General features: G+C 39.1%; 1 protein-coding gene across 1 annotated transcript; it reads right to left on the bottom strand.

The window, feature by feature from the left end:
- Positions 1–423: 423 nt before the first annotated feature.
- Positions 424–1,164, bottom strand: LOC133523134 (uncharacterized). The gene has a single exon (XM_061858645.1). The coding sequence runs from the start codon at positions 1,162–1,164 to the stop codon at positions 424–426; it is 741 nt and encodes a 246-aa protein (XP_061714629.1).
- Between the last annotated feature and the right edge of the window lie 21,922 nt (positions 1,165–23,086).

The following is a 23,086-nucleotide window of genomic DNA, read 5'->3' as shown; positions in this document are numbered from 1 at the left end:
CTACGCATCCTATGCAAGTATGGATGCCAATTCTGAGTTATATAGTGACATATAAAGTAAAATATCAGTCGCTCATGTGTCTCGTTGGCACCAATACATGTACGGACAAGTACAAACGATACGCCACGCGACATTATTTAGTATCATTTTGATGTCACAATGTAAGTTTGGATTGGCTTCCTGGTCTACGGTCACATTAAAGCTAATTAAATTTTATACCAACAAGTATTAAGTCAGATATTTGTCAATACCATTATCTTAAAATGAAAGTTGGGAGAGAGAGAGGGAGAGAGAGAGAGAGAGAGAGAGAGAGGATGCATATCAATCAATCAATCAATCAATAAGAATTTATTTCGAACAATGTCCATATTGTGTTAGTAACATACAAATACTTAAATCTAGGGTTAGTATGACAAGATATTACTACAAATTCCTACATGTTGGGGCATGTAGCTGCACCCAGTGCTTCAGCCACGGTGAGTCCCACCGGTCGGCCAACGTGCACAGGATGGTATTCGAGCTGGCGCGCCACCGCCTCAACAGCGAGCTACACCTCTTCCTGATGATCGCGTGGAAGCCATCGATCCGTCCCTCCGTGAACATACCCGAGGCGCTACAGTGCCGCGGCAGCCCGAACACCACCCTGTACGCGTTGTTGTACTGCACCCGCAGAGCGTTGTATGCCCGCTGCGTATAGGTGATCCATAGGCTGCACGTGTAGAAGGACTGGCAATATGCTTTAAAAAGCGTAGCCTTCACCTTTTCGGTACATCGTGCAAACCTACGAGCCAACATATTGCAACGCACAGCCAGCGCTCTGCGTTCCCTCTCAATATCCATGTTGTCACACATGTCATCGGTGACCCAGTGGCCCAAATACTTAAAATGCTGAACTTGTGCTAAAGGAGTTCCACAAAGAGTCACAGGGGGCACGCTGTAGGTTTTATTACCCGCTTTAAACAGCATAAACTCGCTTTTGTTAGCATTGTACTTGAGCCCATGGGCCTCCGCGTACGACTCACATTTGCGCAGTAAACTAATTAAACCACCCACTGAGGGGCTCAGCAGCACCATGTCATCCGCGTAGCTGATGTTATTAACGCGCACTCCGTCTATGGAACATCCCACACTGGCACTAATGAGCTCCTCCAGCAGTCGGTTCATATATAGGTTGAAGAGGCGGGGTGAACATAGCAAGGAATGTGTTTGTTAAGAACCAACGGAATCACTACATTTGATTCCTCACCCAGCGGTTAGTGATTCTACTGGTTCTTAACAAACACCAACTCGCTACGCACCCTCGCACATCGTTGGTGGAAACGCAGCGTAATGTGCACTATTTCTTTTTTTCTGTCAGACAGTTCGAATAGGCCCTGTAAAATACCTCAAGCTAATAGAGTGCGGCCGAGTTCCGTGCCGTTGCGTTCCACTCAACTATTCTATTCCGGATTCTTTTCAACACGACTGTCAAAGGAACTCCGTCCAAGTTGGACGTTCATTGAAGTAGCATGTCTTTTTATATATGATAGTTAACAACTCAATAGCCATATATCATGACAAACATTACCTGGCTCTAGCTAAAACTATTTAGCCCGGACTCGGACTATTCTAGCGTGATTCATCCTCAATAATATGGCCATGGCTAACTGATAACCCGGAGTTAACCAGTTAAACCGTTAACCCAGTGTCATATTGTACTGGTAACCATGATAACTCCAGAACCCCTAGTGTAAATTTATTCGATAGCGTAACGTGACGTACGCGTTTGTTTTAAGTCTCATTTTGTATGTTTGTTTTGAAAACTCAAAATCCCATACAAAATGAGACTTAACACACGCGTATGTCACGTCTCGCTATCGAATAAATGTACACTAGGGGTACAAGTTTAACCGGTTAACCCCGGGTTAGTTACATGCTGAAAGTGGCCCATAGTCAGGGGCCGACTTTTTAGAAAAGAACCAAACGTAGCAAAAATCATCAATAATATGTAGCTCAAGGAACTGCAAGTGTTGTTTTACAGTGGTCAAGAACTCTCAGTGTTAATTTTTGTGTGGTTTAAAGAGCCAGAGAGCCTACGCGAACCACGTTCGACGTGTTGCCTCCCTGTCACACTTACGTACAAATGTACAAGTGCGACAGAGAGGCAACACGTCCAACGTGGTTCGCGGTAGGCCCTCTGATACGATACTTTTCATGCTGACTGTACAACTATTACTCGTAGTAATAATTTAATAGATAATAAGTACTTAACTGCCTATGTAGATTAATCAAATGGTAAGTACCCACACTTTGTTGGACTAGTAACCTAGTATGCGAAGTAGCTTACGAAACAGCAGAAAATACAGGCAAACGAGTATTAAATAGAAAAATATGACTTCCTCCATTTTGGCTGTCCCGTGGGGCATAATTTGGTAAGTAGGCAAGGCATTATGTTGTTCAGTTTAATATTGAAGGCCGCGCAATAAGCAAAATACAGCAGGCGGACTATGGCGAGGCGGGAATGGGAAACAATCGTTGTGATATGAAAACAGTAGACCTAGCACAGGAGCGGCGCGACAGTCTCTCGCCTGCGAGATAGACTTCCCGTCCCTCTCTTATTAATACTGTGAGAAAATGACTGATAGTGTATCCCACGGGCGAGATTCTGTTGCTAGGCTTACGAGAATATCGGGCGTAACGTGAAAAATGTACTCACTGTTCAATACCTTTCTGTTATACACTAGTTCTTGTAGTAACGAAACGGCCAAGCCACATATTTTGACTAAGGTGTAGAGTTTGTGAAGTTAGGGCTTGTAGAGTTAGAAGCTTGGCTCTACATGAGATCTAACCCCTTGTGTAAATTCGATAGCGTTACGTGACGTTCGCGTTTGCGTTAAGTCTCATTTTGTATAGAATTTAGAAACAGCGCGCCAAGCGGGACGTTTTGGAAACTCATAATCCCATACAAAATGAGACTTAACGCAAACGCGTACGTCACGCTATTGAATAGGTTTACACTAGGGGAACTGATAACTTTTTGACAGTGCGAGCTTTAAGGTTTCGTTTTGGCATCATTTTACATGAAAATGTTTCTGGTGGGACACACCTTACTAGATAGATTTACTAATTCTGAGACAAAATAATACCGGACAAAATGATGTGAAAACACAACAGTGAGTAAATTATAATTCAATAGGAGTCTCTTAAAACGTTAAAACTTTAAGGGCGTCCGCTAACTGGCGCGGTTGCACAGAGTGGGTGAGCGGGATAACGAAAAACGGACACGGAGCTTCAAGCGCCATTGTACCACCAGAGTACTGCAATCTGCCTGCCATAATACATAAAGCGTTAAAACTATGTATTATTTGTTATCAAATATCTGCAACTGATACTACAAATTGTTCTTTTAATAAAAATAAAAACAATACAATCGTTCCAAAGCTGACCTACTGCCTGCTCGCTGTTGTTTCTAGGCAATTTGGCACGGACTCGTTGCGAGGTTGAAGCGCCATCGTACCACCAGAGTAGTGCAATTTGCCTGCAGTTCAGGAGAGCGCCAATTACACGAGACAAATTCAGATTCCGAGCCCATTGAGCATTTGATGAACTCTTGTTTTAAGTGAATTGGACCTTGTTATTGTATTGAATAGTTTGTGTGTGAATTTGTTAGTATTCTGGTGATAGATCAGTAAAGGTCATTGGTTTGTGGTATGATCGACCAAGCGAAGCGAGATCTGAGTGTCAAGACAGTCGAGTGTTTAGTGTTTTATGTTCCGAACTTCCGAATGTTAGTTTTTATTTTTTTGGTCGAGAATTTTTTGGCAGTATTCGGTGGATAGATTTGGTTTGTGGTACGATCGATCAAGCGAAGCAAGGCCTGAGAGTCAAGTCAGTCAAGTGTTTTCCGAAGTTAGTAAAGCCCGACCAGAAATATATGATCATTGTCAAGAGGGCGCTGTTATTTACATGTATAGAGTGACAGTTCAGTTTAGTATGAAATTTTTAGTTCCAATTAAATTCCGCAATATGGCGCGTGATCATATTTTACTGGTCAGGCTTTACATTAGACAAACCGATTTTATTTGGTCGAGAATTTTTCGTCAGAATTCGGTGAAGAGATAGTGTCCTATTCAGTACATGAGCTAAATCTCACAGTATGTTCTAATAAGTCAGTTCCTTGGATTAACGAAAACGTATGGAATGTTCGTAACTCAAACAAAAATTGCATATTTTTTTCCGCATATTCCGAAATTAATGCAAAACATTACGCCTTGCCAACTGAAAATTCTTTGGTACGAACATTGGCATATCTATCGACAGCAGTACAGCGGTGTCACGCACACGAATTTATTTTTCACGTTAGACTGCACGTTTGGCTCGAATTCGTGAGTGACACCACTGAACTTTCTTAGTGCCCGTAAGGTCCGTCCTTAGATATATATGTCAATGGGTACGAAGCCCCTCAGTAGCATATGCACAATACTCAGCTGGCCAGCGATCCATTGTTACTATAGCATATCCGCAATACTCACTAAAACACCCCGCGTCTCTATCGCTCGCATTTGCTCGTATTTGAATTTAAAATCAGAAATCTGCCGCGGTACATCCTCTTTTCATATCCATTTATTTAGTAAGTATAAAACTTAGTAAAAAAAAACTTATGTAAATGACGTCTCTCAATTTTTTTTATTTTTATAACGATAGGCAAGCGTTTGACCACGATCTCACCCGATGGTAAGTGATGATGCGGTCTACGGTGGAGCACGCTTACCTATGAGATACCTATTTACCCTAGCCTTGAAGAGACCCAGATTGTACTCATGCGGAAACACAGACTCGGGCAGGGCATTCCACTCCTTGGCAGTTCGCATAAGAAATGTTGAAGCAAAACGCTTCGTGCGTATTTGTGGAATACCTACCATGAAGCGATGCCGGAGTGCCGATTGTCTGGTTGTCGATTGATTGGTGGTAATTTTCTTTTCTTCCCAGCAATACTATTAAAGACAAGTAAAAAATAAAGAACAAGATGTACGGGAAAGTTCTGGCTGCGAGCAAACCGTGGCACTGTTGTACTTATGAAATTGTTGTACCTATGAAATTGTTGTACCTAAGTATAAAAAATTTGGAAGTCTCTTTACATTAAAATGCCGGTGACATATTCCAGTACCCAGTACCTGAAAGGAGGTAAGTTTTATTTTTGTAAAAACATATTCAGATGTTCTCGTTTACTTTGCACTGCACTACCGTAAACCTCGAATTTTAACTAACAGCAAGCATTGACTTTTACAAATACAATAAATAGTATTAAGTCGCACACCTTTATTTTATATAATAAATTTGCATTATCATGGAATCATAACACAATACTAAGGCTACGTACGCACTAAGCGGCTAGCCGCGTGCGGACAGCCGCATGACGGTTAAGAATGTATGAAACCGCAACCATAAATACTGAACGCACTAAGCGGTCCGCCGCAACCGCACGCGGCTGGCCGCATAGTGCGTATGGGGCCTAAGATGGCAAACAGGATGTAACAAAAATAGTGATGGGGATCTGTTTAAGTACATTTTCGGTATCAATAGGATCATGTTCTGATTAGGAAGAAGTCGAAGTTTTTTTATGCGAATGATTTTTTTTCTAACCAACCCTCCATACAAAGAGCAAAGGTTTTTCGTGTCATAAAAATTTCGTCTACTTTTTCAGAACACGATTACACATATGCCCTTAAACGTTACCCATTATTTTGTTCGGATTAATCCCGATTCTTTTCGCTATCGCTCTACGCGACATTTCCATCCTTACCACATAGATGGTTGGCAGTCCTCAACTGTGCGTTTCTCCAGAAACTTTCTGCCTTCCCAGCTAAACTGTAGAATGAACTGTCGCCTGCGGTATTTGTAACATGGCAAACCTGCATGCTGCAGTCACCGCGCGCACTTGCCAGTAATAAAAAAAAAGCCCTTCCCCGCTCGTCTTTTGTTTTTCTTCGGGTGCAACTTTCTCTACAATTTGAAGGCGAATCGCACGACTCAAACTACATTTATTTAATGTTATTCAAGCTTAAACGCTGTATTATTACTTAAAAAAACCGGACAAGTGCGAGTCGGACTCGCCCACCGAGGGTTTACTTTTTACACCACTTTTTAGTGTTTGTTGTTATAGCGGCGACAGAAATACATCATCTGTGAAAATTGCATCTGTCTAGCTATCACGGTTCATGAGATACAGCCTGGTGACAGACGGACGGTCGGACGGACGGACAGAGGAGCCCATTTTACCATTTAAACGTTTACGGAACCCTATAAAGATCTCTTACTTAATGGGCTGCCCCTAACGCAGGTTCTGCTTGTGTTTTAACCTAATCCAAGTCTTATTTGTATGTCACTGGCTCTTCTAACTGAATGAGGCTTGGGTTAGGTTCCGACCCGAAATTTAAGCACGCACGATTGTAGCAGCCCTTTCTTCTCGTTTTAAAATTGAAGACTACTTACTCGCTGCTGAAGTTTTCATCTGCTTGATCCTGGTGGGCCCGCGTAGCCCTCAGTAGCACCTGCTGCCGGGATTCATCGTTTGGCTCGATGAAGATTCAAGTACGTTAAGGCCAGTGACGATATTTTATTGTTTTAGAGTAGACTCGCGTACTGACGGATATTAGTTTATTTTATTGCACATATTTTTACTATTATATTTTTTACTATAAGAACCTGGTTTCATTTAGTTACTACCGCTTTAGTTAGCCGGCTACAATTTCGGGACCGATACGACCTTCAAACCTTCAAGAAAAGAGCGTAATCCCATCTTAAATGCCGGCAACCGGCAACGCACTTACAACCCCTCTGGTGATGCAGGTGTCCAAGGGCGGCGGTAATCGCTTACTGTCAGGTGATCTGTCTGCTCGTTTGCCTTCTGTATCATAAAAAATACATTCTGTAGGTATAGTCGATAAATTGGCGCCTAGGGGTTCAAGCCGTTAGCCACAATAGCTAAAGACACCGGTTCAAATCTGACCTTCACCACTGGAGGGCTTCGTCACTTTCTTTGGTATAAGACATCCATTTAAATTTATGAAGGCATCTTTTTAACGACTGAGGTAGGTATAAATAATTTTCACACGTGATAAATGAGTTTTCTTTCTGCCGTAAAAAGTATATTTTTGACTGTTTTTTGTTCTCATGCCAACCGTTTGCCTGGTGATGTTTTAACAATCGGCGCGTGTGTCAGATTAATCAGATAACATTGAGTTGTATTGTAGTTAATTGCATGGGGTAATTAGTAGTGTCCGGCCGCAGTTTCGGTTTCGGTTTCGGCAGTGGTGGATTTGCAGCCTTGACCGCCCTCCCAGGCACCGTATTAAGTACTAGCCGCCCTTTTCTCAGCACTTTTTTATATAGACTGCCGCTCCTAATATTTAGCCACCCTAGGCCAGACCTACCCGACCCTTAGAGCAAATCTGCCACTGGGTTTCGGCATAAAAAAAGTGTTTCGAATGCTCGGTCTCGATCCAAAAACCGTCGAAGCTTTCGACAGCGCCGAAACTTACAATATACCATCTTACTAACGTACTTTCGGATCGCGTCAAACTAAGCTAATTTTGCATGGAATTTGCAATCACAAAGTGAGACTTCTCTATGAAGATATGACGCTTATAATGACACTACCACACGTTGTTATATCCAAGTCGGTGTAAAGTTAACTTAGACGGACTCTAAGTGAATTCTAATTAGTAGCATATCTTATAAAAAAAAAACGCAAGACCTTTTCTTTTCAACGATTTTAACACGTCTACAAAAGGTCCATCAGTTTCGGGTTCGGCCGAAACTGAGTCAAAATCGAAACTTCGGTTTCGGCTAAAAACTGGTTTCGGTCGGGCACTAGTAATTAGGCCGGCTGACTAAGCGGAATCTTCGCTCGTCGGCCTCAGCTGCTATTGTGGCTTTTTTATTGCATTACGTACTTATTAGGAAACAGCACTCATGCACGTGTGATAAAAGTAATTACAATTTCCTCGATAAAATTTGTGACGTTCGCGGCTGCATTACTGCCGCGGTTATGACGTTCAATCCGTCACTCATCTCAGTAATGTCGCAACAGCATTGCGGCTACAGTTGGCATCCGTACCAGTGTACACCGATTTATACCGTGTAATCCATCTTCGAACAAAAAATGTGCGGATCTCGGGTAAAAACAAGTGACAACGCGACATATTTAAGCAGGTTTTCTAAGGGACGCGCCTGGGTGCCCCGTCGCCGGCGAGCAAATGCGTTCGAGATTTTGAATTTAGAACGAGAATTATAAATTGTTCGAAGATGGACTACTGGATCTATAAAAACGTAGACATAAAGACAACTTCCTTATACTGTGTCTGAACATCACCTTAATATTGTTTCAAGGTGTATATAGTCGTCGGTTTTATATAATATCATCAATACCTACATTAACTATCGTATCGATAATAAATGAGAATGTAACAGGTAAACAAACACGGACATGTCACAGTAATGATTATGAATTAGAGCTTGCCTTCGTCTATAAATTACCCGTATGACTTGCGTAGGCGCGCCGAACTTCAGATAATAGATACAACATAACCAAAACCGCATATGAACATTGTTATTCACACACTTATATGACCTATTGGATCTGAAAGGTATTAGATACTGACTGGTTCCATTTGAGGCTAAATAAATACGTTCCACGCGGGAAAACATTAGCGAGAAATGTTTGTTTGGGGAATTAGGATGGTTACGAACGAAGCTTATAAACACTGGAGATTACATGTATGGTAAACTTTGAAAAGGTTGTTCACCCATGAAATATGTTTTGTCACTTTCTATAGATAGGGAGATTCCCTGGAAATTTTCTATTAAAGGTGTATTTATTTAATACTGCAACAATCTGCGTCAATAGTAGTGAATCAGTCTAAGCGTCCAAATTATCTACCTATAACCAGCCTATAATAGCTTAACAAAAAGAGATACTTCTACCTCTAATTGTTAGGACAATTACTTGAAGCAATTTGAGTAAATAGAAATTAAACTGCAACAGACAGAAATTTATCTTCAGTTAGTTACGCAGTGGCTTACGTGAGCGAATAACTCGCGATGCGACGCGGCGCGGTGCGGCGCGCCGGCCCAACGGCATTCGCGTTCACAACGAGATCGCCCACGTAGGACACTTCCATAGGTATCAAAGGATTTAATTCACCCACGCCGCGCCGCTTCGCGTTAGCGAGTTATTCGCTCACGTAAACCGACACCTTGGTCGGCGTTAGTCCCTTTCAGTAGGTAGTCGGAGGATATGTACTTTTGGTTGTTCCATTCGCTACTATTGATGCTGGATGTACCTGTACCTGCAGATATGATGAACTTACTACGTGACATCGTGATAATGGCATTCGCGCGGTGATAAAAAGTGACGCTTATTTTATAACGTGATAACACGAATCATCATACGCCCGCAGCGCTGCAGATCGTCGAAGGTCGTATTTTTGTTCGTTAAGCGTAGTGCGTAGTTGATGTACTTATGCAGTTTCCGTGAATTTATTATATAAGTTTCCTGGTTGGGAGTGAGAGTTGGAAACAGTTGCATGTTGCAAGCTTTAAGATGTTTGAAGAGGCCAGTTCCTTCTGGGCATAGCTTGATAGGAGGTTTAGGTACTTAGTGCAATAATGATACCCGCGGCATGTGACACGCTGCCCTATTCGCCCAATATCAGTATTCATTAGATAGGGTGATTCGACTTTGAAAACCTTTAGAAACTCAATAACCTAAAACAAAATCAAAACACATTTTTTATATTTTGAGATTACATGTATCGTATAATTGTACAGACACCAAGCTGAATAGGTTCCAACATCAGAGCGTTTTTACTAAACAACCTTTACTTATGGGTTATGGGACTCAAAATCAGCTATTGATGCATTTTGGCCGATTAGATCTCAAGTTCCTTTGGCCGATTAGATCTCAAAACCAATATTTTTCACCTGGTGGTGTATGTTTTCGCGGGTCAAAAAAGAGTTTTCGACAGACTTATAATACGACATGTCACTAGAATGCAGCAGATTCACCGCACACCTGCTTATATCGAATTTGCTTGTCGTGTTTATGCCACTGCTCTTCAATTTAGTGACGGGAGCATGTGACGAGATCGGATCAGACACACTGCCGCTTACGTGCTTCTTATGCCTTAGCATAAGGCTGAGAAAATGGTAGGCCAATTCGTATTCCAAGCTGAGATATCTCGTAATCTGTCTTTCCCTCACCCTCTTCCGCTTTCAACCTTTTCCACATAATATACAATACAATACAGATCCTCTTTAGTAGTAGTAGTACTCTTTATTGTACAAAAACACATAATAAAAGTAACTTACAATTAGGATAAGTTAAGTACAAAGGCGAACTTACTCTTTAGTGCACAACCTCAAAATAATTGTACATGGATACGTCATACATGAAGATAGAGGTAAACAACAGGCGGCCTTATCGCTATATACCAAATAAATAATATACAAAAAAACCAAAGGAATACTACAACACCACCTCAGGCGAGATTTGAACTGGCGGTCACCAACTCATCCCGGTCTCTAAACTGAGCCACCGCTTACTCGATTACGACGAATATTTCTTTGATATTCGTAAATAATTTACACGATTAACGTTTATCGCGCCTGGCTACTATATGAGATGTAGCGTTATGTTTTTTGGTTCGTCTTAAATACAAGTAAGAATATCATAGGTATGTGTACCTAGTAAGCATTGTTTAATATACCTTATTAGTTAAGTATTTCTTTAAGTTTTACTTGCTCTTAATCTCAGATGCGTGTTTTGTCCATTCATAAGTAGGAGGAGGTAGGAGGATATAGGATAAATCCTATATCTACTAAAACTGCTAAAGCAGCATTTATTGCGACCGTTTTCGGGGGTCATAAGCCCCTATTCCTTTCTTCTGTTCCTTTATTTTACCACTTTACCATGTACGTTACTTACATATCCTTTTCTATTAATAAAGAGGCTTATATTCGAAACAATTCCTCGTATTTACAGTCATTTTGTGTGTAAAGCAAGTTGCACCCACGCTCCGTCCTACGCAGAAACGGTAAATTAACCAAAGATCTAATTTTACTTACGCTTTTTGGATAATTGCTAAAACATTACGTTCCGAACGAGAGCCCGATAGCTCAGTCGAGTGTAATAGACTTAAATTATTCACGGAATTATGCCACTAGGCGTAATATTATGAGACTATGATATGCCGCTGGCTTCGTTCCTTGGACAGGCTTGGTATGCGGACGTAGAAAGAACCGTACTTACCTATATTATTCGGTTAAGAGTCACATGAACCTAGCCGTCGCCAGACAATTGAAGTTACGCTCGCATTTTACGAATAATGCTAGTTAGTAGTTACTTAAGGAAAGTAGCTTACGGTGACATTCGGATGTCAACTGCAGCTGCATGTTGCGACACATTACTTTATTGCCGCTATAAAGTCTTTTCTGAAAGAGAAGAGTCGTGGAATGTATTGGGCCCCATACATTCCACGGCTCTTTTCTTTCCGCACAGACTATCAGTCACTACTGCTGCTCAATCTGTCACTCATTTTATCAGAGAAATTGATACAGATACAGAGGTGACTTCAACGCCGCCGCGATGTCGCAACAGCTGCAGCTAAAATCTGAACTTCAACTAAATTCTAGATAGCACTGTAGAATACCTACTCATAGACTAGGATAAGATAAAAATATGATAAAATCCCCTACTTGTACACTTAAGAAAGTAAAAGTGAATCTATTTTGAGCATTATTATCATTCGAACAGAGAGAAAAGTAACATAAATTACCACGACACTAAATGAATGCTTGATGTTCCTTAAGCCAAAGAAAAAATGTTTTCGTTTCAAACGCATGCGAAGATCAATAGACATACATAACGGGGAAAGACAGATTTAAACCATTTAAATACATTTCCCACGTCTCCGAAGGGAAGGCTGTAATATTCCGTACATATCCATACTCGCGTTTTTCAGCAGGTGCGGGCATCTCCGTTATTTATGGCGGTCCCTCAATACTAGTGTTGTACCTGCTTTTGTCTCTCTGCGTTATACTCACGTACACGTAGAAAAAATTATGTGTTTTTATATCAAGTGCCATTTATTTTTTATTCACATGTTTCCATCTAATGCATGTTTCTAGCTAATGTAAGATTTGTAAGTTTCCATCTAGCTATTGTAAGTTAATAGTTATATTAGGAAACGTTTTATTATTTTTTCCAATTCCAAGGAATTTTTCATAAAATTCTGAGCAGTTTTTAGAACAGAATTATAGTGCTGTTTAGTATATACCTATTTTTATTGTTTTCAATGTAGTTAGCAAATGCGTTTATACTTTGATTTTCACTTTTTTTAATAAACCAAAGTCCGTGGTGTTAATTTTAAATTTAATGTTAATATGGTGATTATTCGCATATTATTCGATTATAATTTTGTGGCTTCATCCTCGGTTTGTCTATTTTATATAGATGTGTGTTGTTAAGTAGGTACATCGTGCACTAGGGGCGTTATGGTTAAAATTGTCAAAGAAAATTGATGCCCAGAGTAGGAATGTATGTGTGACGAATTGTTTTTTCACCACAACAGTTCATAAAGGCTCTCTTTATTGTTTAAAAACTGATGAGAAAGTTGACTTTTAGCATAAGAGTGGCAAAATAATTTCATGCAAATTTTGAAAGATTTCCCCGTGATGGCAGGTAGAATAATACATATTTAATAGCGTTCATTTGGTATTGATTTGTAATATTTTACAGTATTATGTATGTATGTTCCTTGCGTTGGTGTAGTACAAAAAATGTTTCGTTTGTGTATGGTGGCAAAGTTTGTTTAACACTCGTGCCTTGAAATATAATCAATATTAGCACGAGAGCTTACATAACAACTTGCCTCCCTTATAAAACAAATAACTATTTCCTCCTTTCTTTAAACAAGGAAACATTATATAGGAAGAATAACTAATAGCATCACATCACTACTCAATACCGTCATCCGTACGCGGCAGACAAGCAAATCTCATAATATTATTATTTTTTATTCGAGAGGTGAGGGTTTCCAGTCCCGAGCCGCCTGAAATGTCCTGATTTATACATTCTTTGTTCGATGGACTTGTCTGGTAGGGGCATAAAATAGGGGCGCGTTTCTAATATAAGTTATAGCGATAGTGCCGACGGGTTTTTCCCGGTATTGCCGAATTACGTACAGCTTCAGTACGATTCTGGGTTGAGTTGATTTTATTCTTGAATCTCGAAAACCTTTAAGTATTCGTACGAGTTTCGACTAATTTCACTAGAAATTCTTTCTGAATGATTCTGAGAAATTCCCGTTTGTCGGTTTTATACGTTGGTTTAATATTGAAGATTTTTGAAGCAAATTCTGTTGTGGTCTTTTGGATAACCTAGAATAGATCGTGTCATTTACGAGGACGCGAGCCTTGACTCATATTGTCATGTTATTAAAGGTTAGATTTGACAAATCTGCGCGTCATCGTGGATGACACGAACTACAATTTGTTTTATGGAAGGTAGAGGCAAAGAACAAAATCTCCATATACCAAAAAGTGTCCGACAAAAAAACCATAAATAGGTGGCGCTACAATACCTAGAATACTTGAGAAAAAAATCTAATCATAGACAGCGCACTTCACTCCGTCAATAACGCCTAGGTTCTTAGCTACTCTAGCGCATATCTGGAGAGATTTGGAACTATTATTTATAGCTGACAGCTGGACACAACAATTCTGCCTAAGGAGTTTCTGTTCCTTGCCTCTACCTTCCATAATTTGGCTGATGGTTACGAATAGAAGAAAAGAAATGCGTATAGTTCATGTAAATGTATTAATATGGACATAATGGTTGATAACTTGCCTTTATGATATAGGTGAACAAGCAGACGAGTCCCTTGATGGTAAGCAATTACCGTCATCCACGGACACCCAGGGGTTGTAAGATGGGAGTAAGTACGCTCTTTTCTTGAAGAATTAAAGGTCGTGTCGGTATGGATATACCGCGACAGTTTTTAAATATCTGTGGACAATCTTATTCAAATCGACCTAGCCCCAAGCTAGGCAAAGCTTGTACTATGAGTACTGAGCGATGATATACATATACGTATCTGTATAAATAAATATATACACCCATGAATTAGGAACTGTGTACATCACAGAAATAAATGCCCTTACCGGGATTCGAACCCGGGACCATCGGCTTCATAGGCAGGGTCACTACCCACTAGGCCAGGCCGGTCGTCTTCATTCCAAAGTTCATTCCACAGTTTAGCTGCCTACAGCGTATCTTACAAATTTAGATAAAATTATAAACCTAAATAAATTCTATAAGGTGAAAGGTAGCTTCAAGGACGGCTATTTGCGAAGGTCGCTTTGGGCCCGGATTATGGAAATTCTAAAATAAGGATTGGAACAGATAGCCACGAACTAAGCCGACTTACCGACGTTACGCACGATTTGGCAACAAAACTACACAGTAAAAAACAGCTACGTAATAAACATGTCATCTTTGTCCGTTTGTACTGATCAGAAAGAGACGGGTATTGGTGTATCAAAAAGTCACATAGTGACTTGTATATGTCTAATTTATTATACATAATATTTCCGTTATGATGCCTTCCCACGCCGCGGAAGGTTCTAACGCCTTCTTAAAGGCGACGCCGTCTACGTCGGGTACGTTTGGGTAAAATATAAAATTGTATAAATAATGTTTCTTATTCACCAAACCGTACCATGTTTCCGATGTTATTTTGGTCTGAGTATGATTTAATAATTTTACATTTTTTTAGACTGTAAACAGGTAGAATTATACAGGAACTAGGGACTCCGTACAGGCAGTTAGCAACCTGAAGACACTGCTAGGTTTCGTGGAAGAGCTGGGGTGGCTAGAGTAGCGCTACCTCGTTTTAACGCAAAATAGGCACAATGTTTGTCAATTTGCGGAAAATGCCCAGCATATACAGGGTGGACAAATAAGAATGATACACTTTGTTTTTAAATTTTAATTACATTAAGTGGAAATTTTACTAAATATTTTTTCATAAATATATTTATTCAGGGTTGGCAATTGTATACGGAAGATAATTTCTGCCAAATGTATACCACTAGCAGCAAGCAATTTTATCTCAAATGTTTCTGTTGTTTAAAACACGTTGTTTGCTCGATTAATTTTGAAAAAAAAGTGACAGTGATTGGCACCCAAATTCTCCAAATTTTGTAGCTCTTGACTTATTTCTGTGGGGCTATCTAAAATTACGTGTCTATGCTAACGAGCTGATGAAATTTAAACAGTTAAAACCGACTATTCGACACAAATGTACTAAGATAATGCCAAAAATGTGCGAATAGATGCTGAACATTGGGATGAAAAGGGCTTACATTTGCCTGCTGTTAGAGGTGGACATATGTCAGACATTATGTTTCGCATGAATTTGCCAACCCTGAAGAATATATTTTTAAAACAATACCTAATATTTTTTGAACTTAATACAGTTAAAATTTAAAAACAAAATGTATACTTCTTATTTGGCCACCCTGTATAACTAACTCTAAGAACGGGCCTTACAGGCAAAAAGAATGGGGCTAGTACAGCGGTGTTACGCACATGAATTCGAGCCAATCGTGCAGTCTAACGCCGCAACGCGATAGGTTGATGAGTTCGCATCACGCGCGCGATTGGTCGCACCTAGTTGCGTTAGACTGCACGTTTGATCCTTAGATATATATGTCAATGGTTCATAGACTTAAAGACAAAGAGTATTAAGATGACTCAATGCCTAAATGACTCCTTTATTGGATCAAGTGCAGATTATCGTCTCAATGGAACAAGATAACATAAACATACAAAGTTCATTTAGTTAATGCTATCTTCATTGTTTACTTAGAAAGGATATGACTTGCAGTTGCTACCAACAGGGAGTAATCAAGAGTGTAAAGAGTCATTTGAACCTGGCCGCTGCCATACAATCGGAGTTACGCGGCCATTTAAAACGACTTTCTATAACATGAAATTTGACATGACCATTCAAGTAACATACATAATACAGTGTGTAAATACAACACGGGCGATAAATTAAACCAGGGGGCCGATTTTTGAATTTCGACCACTCGATTTCGTGTATTTTGTTCAATAATATCTCCACTATTAGGCATTTAAATTCTCATAATGGAATTGTAAACGAGTGGCCAATACCACTCGATTCCCAATTTCTATCGCTCGTATAAAAAAAAAAAAATTTGCTATTTTCAACAGATTTTCGGGTGACGAAATCGAGCGCTCGAAATTCAAAAATCGGTCCCGAGATATATAATTTATTCGTGTATTCATTTATTAAAAAGTTTTTTAGTTACACTTATAACCCCGTATTTTTAAAATATATTTACCGAGCAGCAATGTATTGCAAACGTTACAAGATATAACAAGACATCAAATGACATTACATTACGAGACAGCCAACAAGCGTTGACAGTAACTTAAAAAAGCTCGTATCTTGTAACTTGAGTGTTGCTTTACATTGCGGGCCGAATCATTTTGTATTGTTAATATTTTCATTGTGTTTCTAAGCAAAATTTATCTCAATATACTTCTTAGGACCTATGCTAACTACCGTTTAAATATTCGTCCATATTGAATTTACACTTACTTACTTCGCTGACGCCGAGCTCACGGAGATCTGCCTCCACTCTCTTCGCCCAACGATATTTAGGATGACCAACAGGACGGCGTCCAGTTGGTCGACCTAAGTAAGCCCTCTAGACTGCCGACCCATCCTTTCGAGATGGCCAAGCCAGCGGAGACCATGTGCTTTGGTCTCACCTATTATAATCGGCTCGGCTATTAGTTCTTCTATTTCGGCATTCTTTCGAATCCTCCAACTGCCATCGGCTCTTTTGACAGATCCCAGAATCTTCCTTAACACCTTAACTTCTTCTGCTTTTAAAGAATTTACACACACGGTATACTATTTGATGAGTTACGCGATGTTTTATTTCCTAGCCTCTGCTACCAGTAAATTGGTGATTTAACACATTCTCTTTGTTTATTCTGGCATGTGTCATGTGTCATGTTTCATTTTATGACATTGACACGGACAGTTGGCTTATGAAAATGTTGAGCGCACTGAGCAACCTTGTCGTTTTCAATCAAGTTGTGCTTCGGTGATTACTCGCGAGTGGGAAATTTAAGTTTACAGTGACAAAGTATTAAGGTGCATAATATTTTTGTTCGTTAACACCAACCTAATAACACTACCTATTCAGTAGGTAACTATGGTTACGTATAGTCAACGGAGTAATAGCGCTATACATTTTGTGGCACTCAGGTAACAACCGCACAATGTGTCTCATGTCGCTATATGTGCAACGTTTAATTACAATCCAACACGTAGTTTTAAAATGAGAAGAAAACTCCATTTGTATGGGAAGGTGAAGTTCGGCCGCGTTTGCTGCGGACTCTAAATCTATGACAACTCAAGTTCTACTAGTTAGTTAGTTAGTGCTTCTGGGCATTTTCCGCAAATCGACAACCATTGTGCCTATTTTGCGTGAAACGAGGTAGCGCTACTCTAACCACCCCAGCTCCTCCACGATGTTCTACTAACCTGTATGTTTATTTAAAAGTTAAAGTTAAGTCTACCCCTTCTTATTTAAAAGGAACTTAAACTACTTTTAGATCATTTATACTTCAAAGAAAAAGTTTGGAGACTTCCAAAAGCGGTCTGGTTTCGTACTTTTTATCGTGAAAAAGCGGAGTTTCTAGAATAAGATCCATTTCACGATATAAACAGGTCCTATCTGCGAAATGATAAAGATTTTTATTGTGAGTGCTCTATGCCTTATAATATGTTAAATTTGGAGATGTAAAAGGTCCCCAATGTCAGAGAATATTCTAAAACGAACAAGATTTGGAGATGCAAATGCTCTCCAAGCATTTGGCGTCAGGAGAATGATAAGGTAAACGTCTTATAAACTAAGGCTACAAAATAGTTACGTAACTAAAATGTATTTAGTAAGTTAATATTATAGGTAACGTAAATACTATACGGCTAATACATAAAGTTTGGAGATGTGAAAAATCCCTACGACCGGAGGAAAATAATATTAAGTCATTACTAATATGATTTGGAGGTGTAAAGGTTCTCCAAGTGTCAAAAAAATACATGTTTCACGTCAGAATGCTGTTAAAAGTAACTTTAAAACGAATTCTACAGAATATAATATATAACTATTAATATCTGGGAGACCGAGCTTCGCTCGGTAAATATAAAAAAACTTAAAAATGCCCGTTAGAGCCGTTTCTGATATACCCGAAATATATAAATATATACATGTACACGAATTGCTCGGTTAAAAAGTATAACATTCAATAAGGCATATGTAGGTACATATAAAGAATATACTTATCAGCTAACTTCGGTTCTAAATTTCTAATGTACTCCAAAGTTCTAATTAGGTTATGCAGATAATTACATGGCGGAGGTATTTCCAAAGGTCGAGTTAAATCAATTAGCCGGTAAAAGGCCCGCTTTGTCTTGGGCTCAAGGTGAGACATTTGACTATGCATAATACATGTATACAGTCAGTATTAAAAGGGGGCGTAGAGCCAGGAAATTAGAAGGAAACAAAAGATATGGCACCTCACATGAAACTTGCGACTGAAGATATGGCGGCCGTCGCACGGGTCTGGGTGCTTAGCCAACGTGTCAATCGTTAATGCATAGCGTAGTCATCTTTCTCTATCACTCCCCCATATTAGTGCGAGAGTGACAGTTGCGTTTCGCTCGATTTTTTCACCTGTAACTTTTTTCTCAATTACTCTGAAAATATAAGTACTTAGGTACTTACTTCTTTTGAAAAAGTTGTTCGTTACTCCTACATTATACTAAAATTATACTGCTCTAGTATTAGTCGCTTCCCTTAGCGGAAAAAAGGTGCCTTTGATGAAACCAGCACCATATTTTGTATGTTGTTAAGCATGTTATTCTGACTAAAAACCACCGGGAGACAGTTTCTAACGTGGATAAGTCACCAGTTATGACGTCATCAAAATGGCCGCTGCCGCGTTCAGAATATTGCGTACACCACAGAAAGTATGTCACATGTAAGCTTGTGTGGGGTGTCATAAAAAGCAAAATTAAATTCGCTACAATATTCTTTATACATTTGACCTTGTAAATACCACAGTTTGCGAGAACTTTTAAGTTTTATTTAATTTTTCCGAAAAAAAAAACCGTGTTTTTGTTTTTATCGACTTAACTAGTAACTTTACAGTAAAACATTGTGTCGAGATATCAATGCTACATTAATAAGGTATAAAACTCTATTAACATTTTGAAAATCGGTTTATAACCAAGCAAATTACTAAGGTCCGACCGAGATCTCGGTCTCGGTCTCGGTCTCGGCATTCTCGGCCAAAAATCGAGCCGAGATCTCGGTCTCGGCTCTCGGCCAAAATGGGCCGAGATTCTTGCCGAGACCGAGAATAGGCAATGAGTTAACATTGGTGAATTTGAATTTTCCCCGCACGTGCGCCCGTTTCTTAGCCACCCGTTGGTTGCATCGCCCGCTTGGTGTGACGTTTTTTGTGATTTTGATTGGTTTCGTACCCACATTTTAAGCCAATTACTTATCAAATACTAAGTGTTGGGATCGGATAGGCGCGGTTGCAAGTAATGACTTGTTCATTTGGGTCTTTTCGTTTTGTGGTTATTGTTATTGATGAATAAATAAGTGTATATTGTTATCGGGATGTAACTTAGATTAACTAGTTGTGAGTAGAAGATGACACTGGATATTTTGATACTGAATATATTTGTGTTAACGGCAAAACGCAAAGCAGTAGGTAAGTACAAAACGACACCTGTGGCGGATATTTTGGTTTACAATATAGAACTCTTTATTTTGATTACTGTTATTTGTATCTCTCTTTGTCCATATCCGTACTGAAAACCGACCAAGTGTGTGTCAGACCACGCATAATGGTAGGTTCCGTACCTTCATAAAATACAAAAAGCCGTTAGTGGCACTTTCGTCGTTTTAATAAGAAGATCAGTTTTTTTATGACTCTTAAATGTCTTAACCGACCATATTCAAAATAATTTTCCTGAAAAATTATTTGCTTATTAAGCTTTATTGTTTAGATATTTTTAAATGGTTTTGCTCTCCCAGTTCAAAAGTTAGAGGGGATCACACAATTTTTTTTGGAGCGATTATTTCTAAAAGTTACTTAATCAAAAAAACGTTTTTAGCAACCTTTATGTATTTTTAAATACCTATCTAATGATGAGCCACATGTTTTTTTTTAAATTTTTGTTACTTTTATATGAAGTATATATTTGAAAATATATTTTACAATTTTTATTCGAAACTAAGAAGCGACTTACACAATACATGTACACCTACGTTCCAAAGGTTATAAAATATATCGTATAGTTTTTGAGTAAAATGGCTGTGACGTACGCACAAACAGACAGACATAAGGACATGACGAAACTATAAGGGTTACATTTTTGCCATTTTGGCTACGGAACCCTAAAAATACTACATATTTAATAGCGTTAAGGATTGATTATGATAACTTTTTTCTGATAAATCGTTGAATTTCAATTATAAAACATTTTTAGTGCAAAATTCGTCTTTTTTTTCTTTTTTATAAATTCTCGGTCTCGGTCTCGGTCTCGGCCGAGAATCAAATTGAATCTCGGTCTCGGTCTCGGTCTCGGCCGAGACAAAAAAAGCGTTCTCGGTCGGACCTTACAAATTACACTACTTTTGTTCCATACCGGATGACACCGCCAAGACTCGGATGGCTGTTTCAATACAATTTGCAAGGCAAATGATGTTTAAGTAAAGGTAACTTGCTGAACGATATTTTTAGTAAAGTAATATAAACAAAAATATTTATTTTTTACATTTTATTTTGCCCCAGAGCATGCACAAAGCATAGTGCATTTAAGTCCGTTTTTTACGCACCGACACCTTGTGCAGCGTTCTTTGCACTTGCAAGACAATAGCTCCTTTTAGCTGAGGCTAGCATCAGGAAGGGTTTTCTACAAAGGGGTGTACGCTGGTCCATAATTTTTCTAAGAAAGATTTGGCAAGTAACAATGCCCTGGACACTTCTAGAACGTAAGTACCTAGACATAGACATTCTTTATTGGTAATAATAACTTACAGATCACAACTTACATGCTGACCGTATCTACTTATTTTACGGTTACACAAAAACAAGGTTTACTTTTATACCTCTATAATTCTGAAACTACAAACCCTTTCCACAAATATGTCCCAAATGTTCCCAATTCCGCCCACCTATAGAACGGACGGAGACAAAAGTATACCGAACAGACTGATGTGATTGTCCCTATATTCGTTTATGTAAATCGAACGAATTTTGTAAATAAAACAGAGAAGTGGCAATAACCCAAACGAGATCGCGTTCTCCCGATAAGATACGGGGAGGAAGAGCGGGCGGTATCGAGGCACATTTCCGAGTGACATTGCTATGACTTACCGAGCACACTTGGGTAAAATGTTCGATAGAATCAGGAGCGATATAACGGCCTCCTAGTCGGCAGTGACCCTGCCTAGCAAAGCAAAAGGTCACTGACAAATACAGATATGAGACGGGACGGGTGGCCCCTAAGGGGCTCCTCGTTTTTTCCATAGTAAATGTATGGAAAAAGTTTTCTTTCGTTTGTGGCTTTTTAGTACATTACCTTAAGTTGACCCCTAGAAAACTATTGACACTGGATAAGAATAGATTCGATTGGCATAAAAAAAAAATGCATGTGAAAAACAAAAGTTTTCATTTTCATGCAAATTGTATGGGAAAAGTTATCCTCGATTTGTGGCTTTTATTTATTTTTGGTCCCATACAAGCTTTTGATCCTGGATAGGAATGGGATCGATTGGCATAAAAAAAAAGTTTGTCAAAAATAATGTGTTGTTTCCAAAATCTGTAAACGCCAATCTTCATTAATTTGAAATCGGAGAAGGTCTTCTAAGACTGTTTTGGAGCACGGGATCTAGTAGCAGCCCTCACTGAAGAAATTCCATCCTGTATACTCACCATGTAAATTATTGCAGGTGACTAAATAAACGTCCTGTATATCATTACCAGGGCCCGTACTTTTCATGCCGTTGACAGAAAAATGACGTCACGCTACATAGAGTATGATTCCAATATATATCTTCGTAATAATTAATCATTTATCAACCTCTTTAGGTAAGTTACACATATACTTGACAATCAGTACAGAAACGTCTAACTGACTTTCATCTTATTGTCACTCGAATAAATAATAGATTATTAATTTATTAAATAATACATATTTTTGATTTTTAACAGTGTAACAAGCTTTTATTCTCGTAACAAGTATTTATTTTGATACCCGTCAATAAGTAAGTTATCTAAATTTGTAGTATTGTAAAACAACTCCCTGTATGTTAAATTACGTCATTTTTGCGTCAACGGCATGAAAAATACGGGCCCTGATCATTACACAGACAAGAGGTTAAACCAGTTCGCTTGAGCGTTAAGCTCGGCAAGCAATTTTAATAATGCCCTAAGCGTTCGGCAGAATACGTCATTAGCAGAGCGGCAAAAAGGCGGCTCCAGTTCTGATATTAAATAAATTTTCGCCCAAATCAATAAAGGAGCCAATTAAGATTTTTGGTTAATTATCGTTTAATTAGACCGCTCGGCCACGCGGAACGCACGATTGCGTTATGCGATCCGTTTACAAATACAGGGCAATTCGAACGTACACTGACATCCAACTGATGTCATTCAAATATCGTACAGTCGCCATCAGATATATGGGAGCCAAGTCAAGTCAAGTCAAGTCAAGTCAAGTCAAGTCAAGTCAAGTCAAGTCAAGTCAAGTCAAGTCAAGTCAAGTCAAGTCAAGTCAAGTCAAATCTTTATTTCGTATCACAAATCACATTAGATGGAACAGAAGGTGTAGAAGTACATGTGACGCCCTGCAAGGGCACAGCAATTTAAGAGGACTAAATCTACTTTAAACAATGAGAAACCAATAACCTAAACATTGCAATT

The sequence above is a fragment of the Cydia pomonella genome, chromosome 11 (genome assembly GCF_033807575.1).
Source record: "Cydia pomonella isolate Wapato2018A chromosome 11, ilCydPomo1, whole genome shotgun sequence".
NCBI lineage: Eukaryota > Metazoa > Arthropoda > Insecta > Lepidoptera > Tortricidae > Cydia > Cydia pomonella.
The sequence above is the reverse complement of the archived record's forward strand: the minus strand, read 5'-3'. Positions and strand labels throughout refer to the sequence as shown.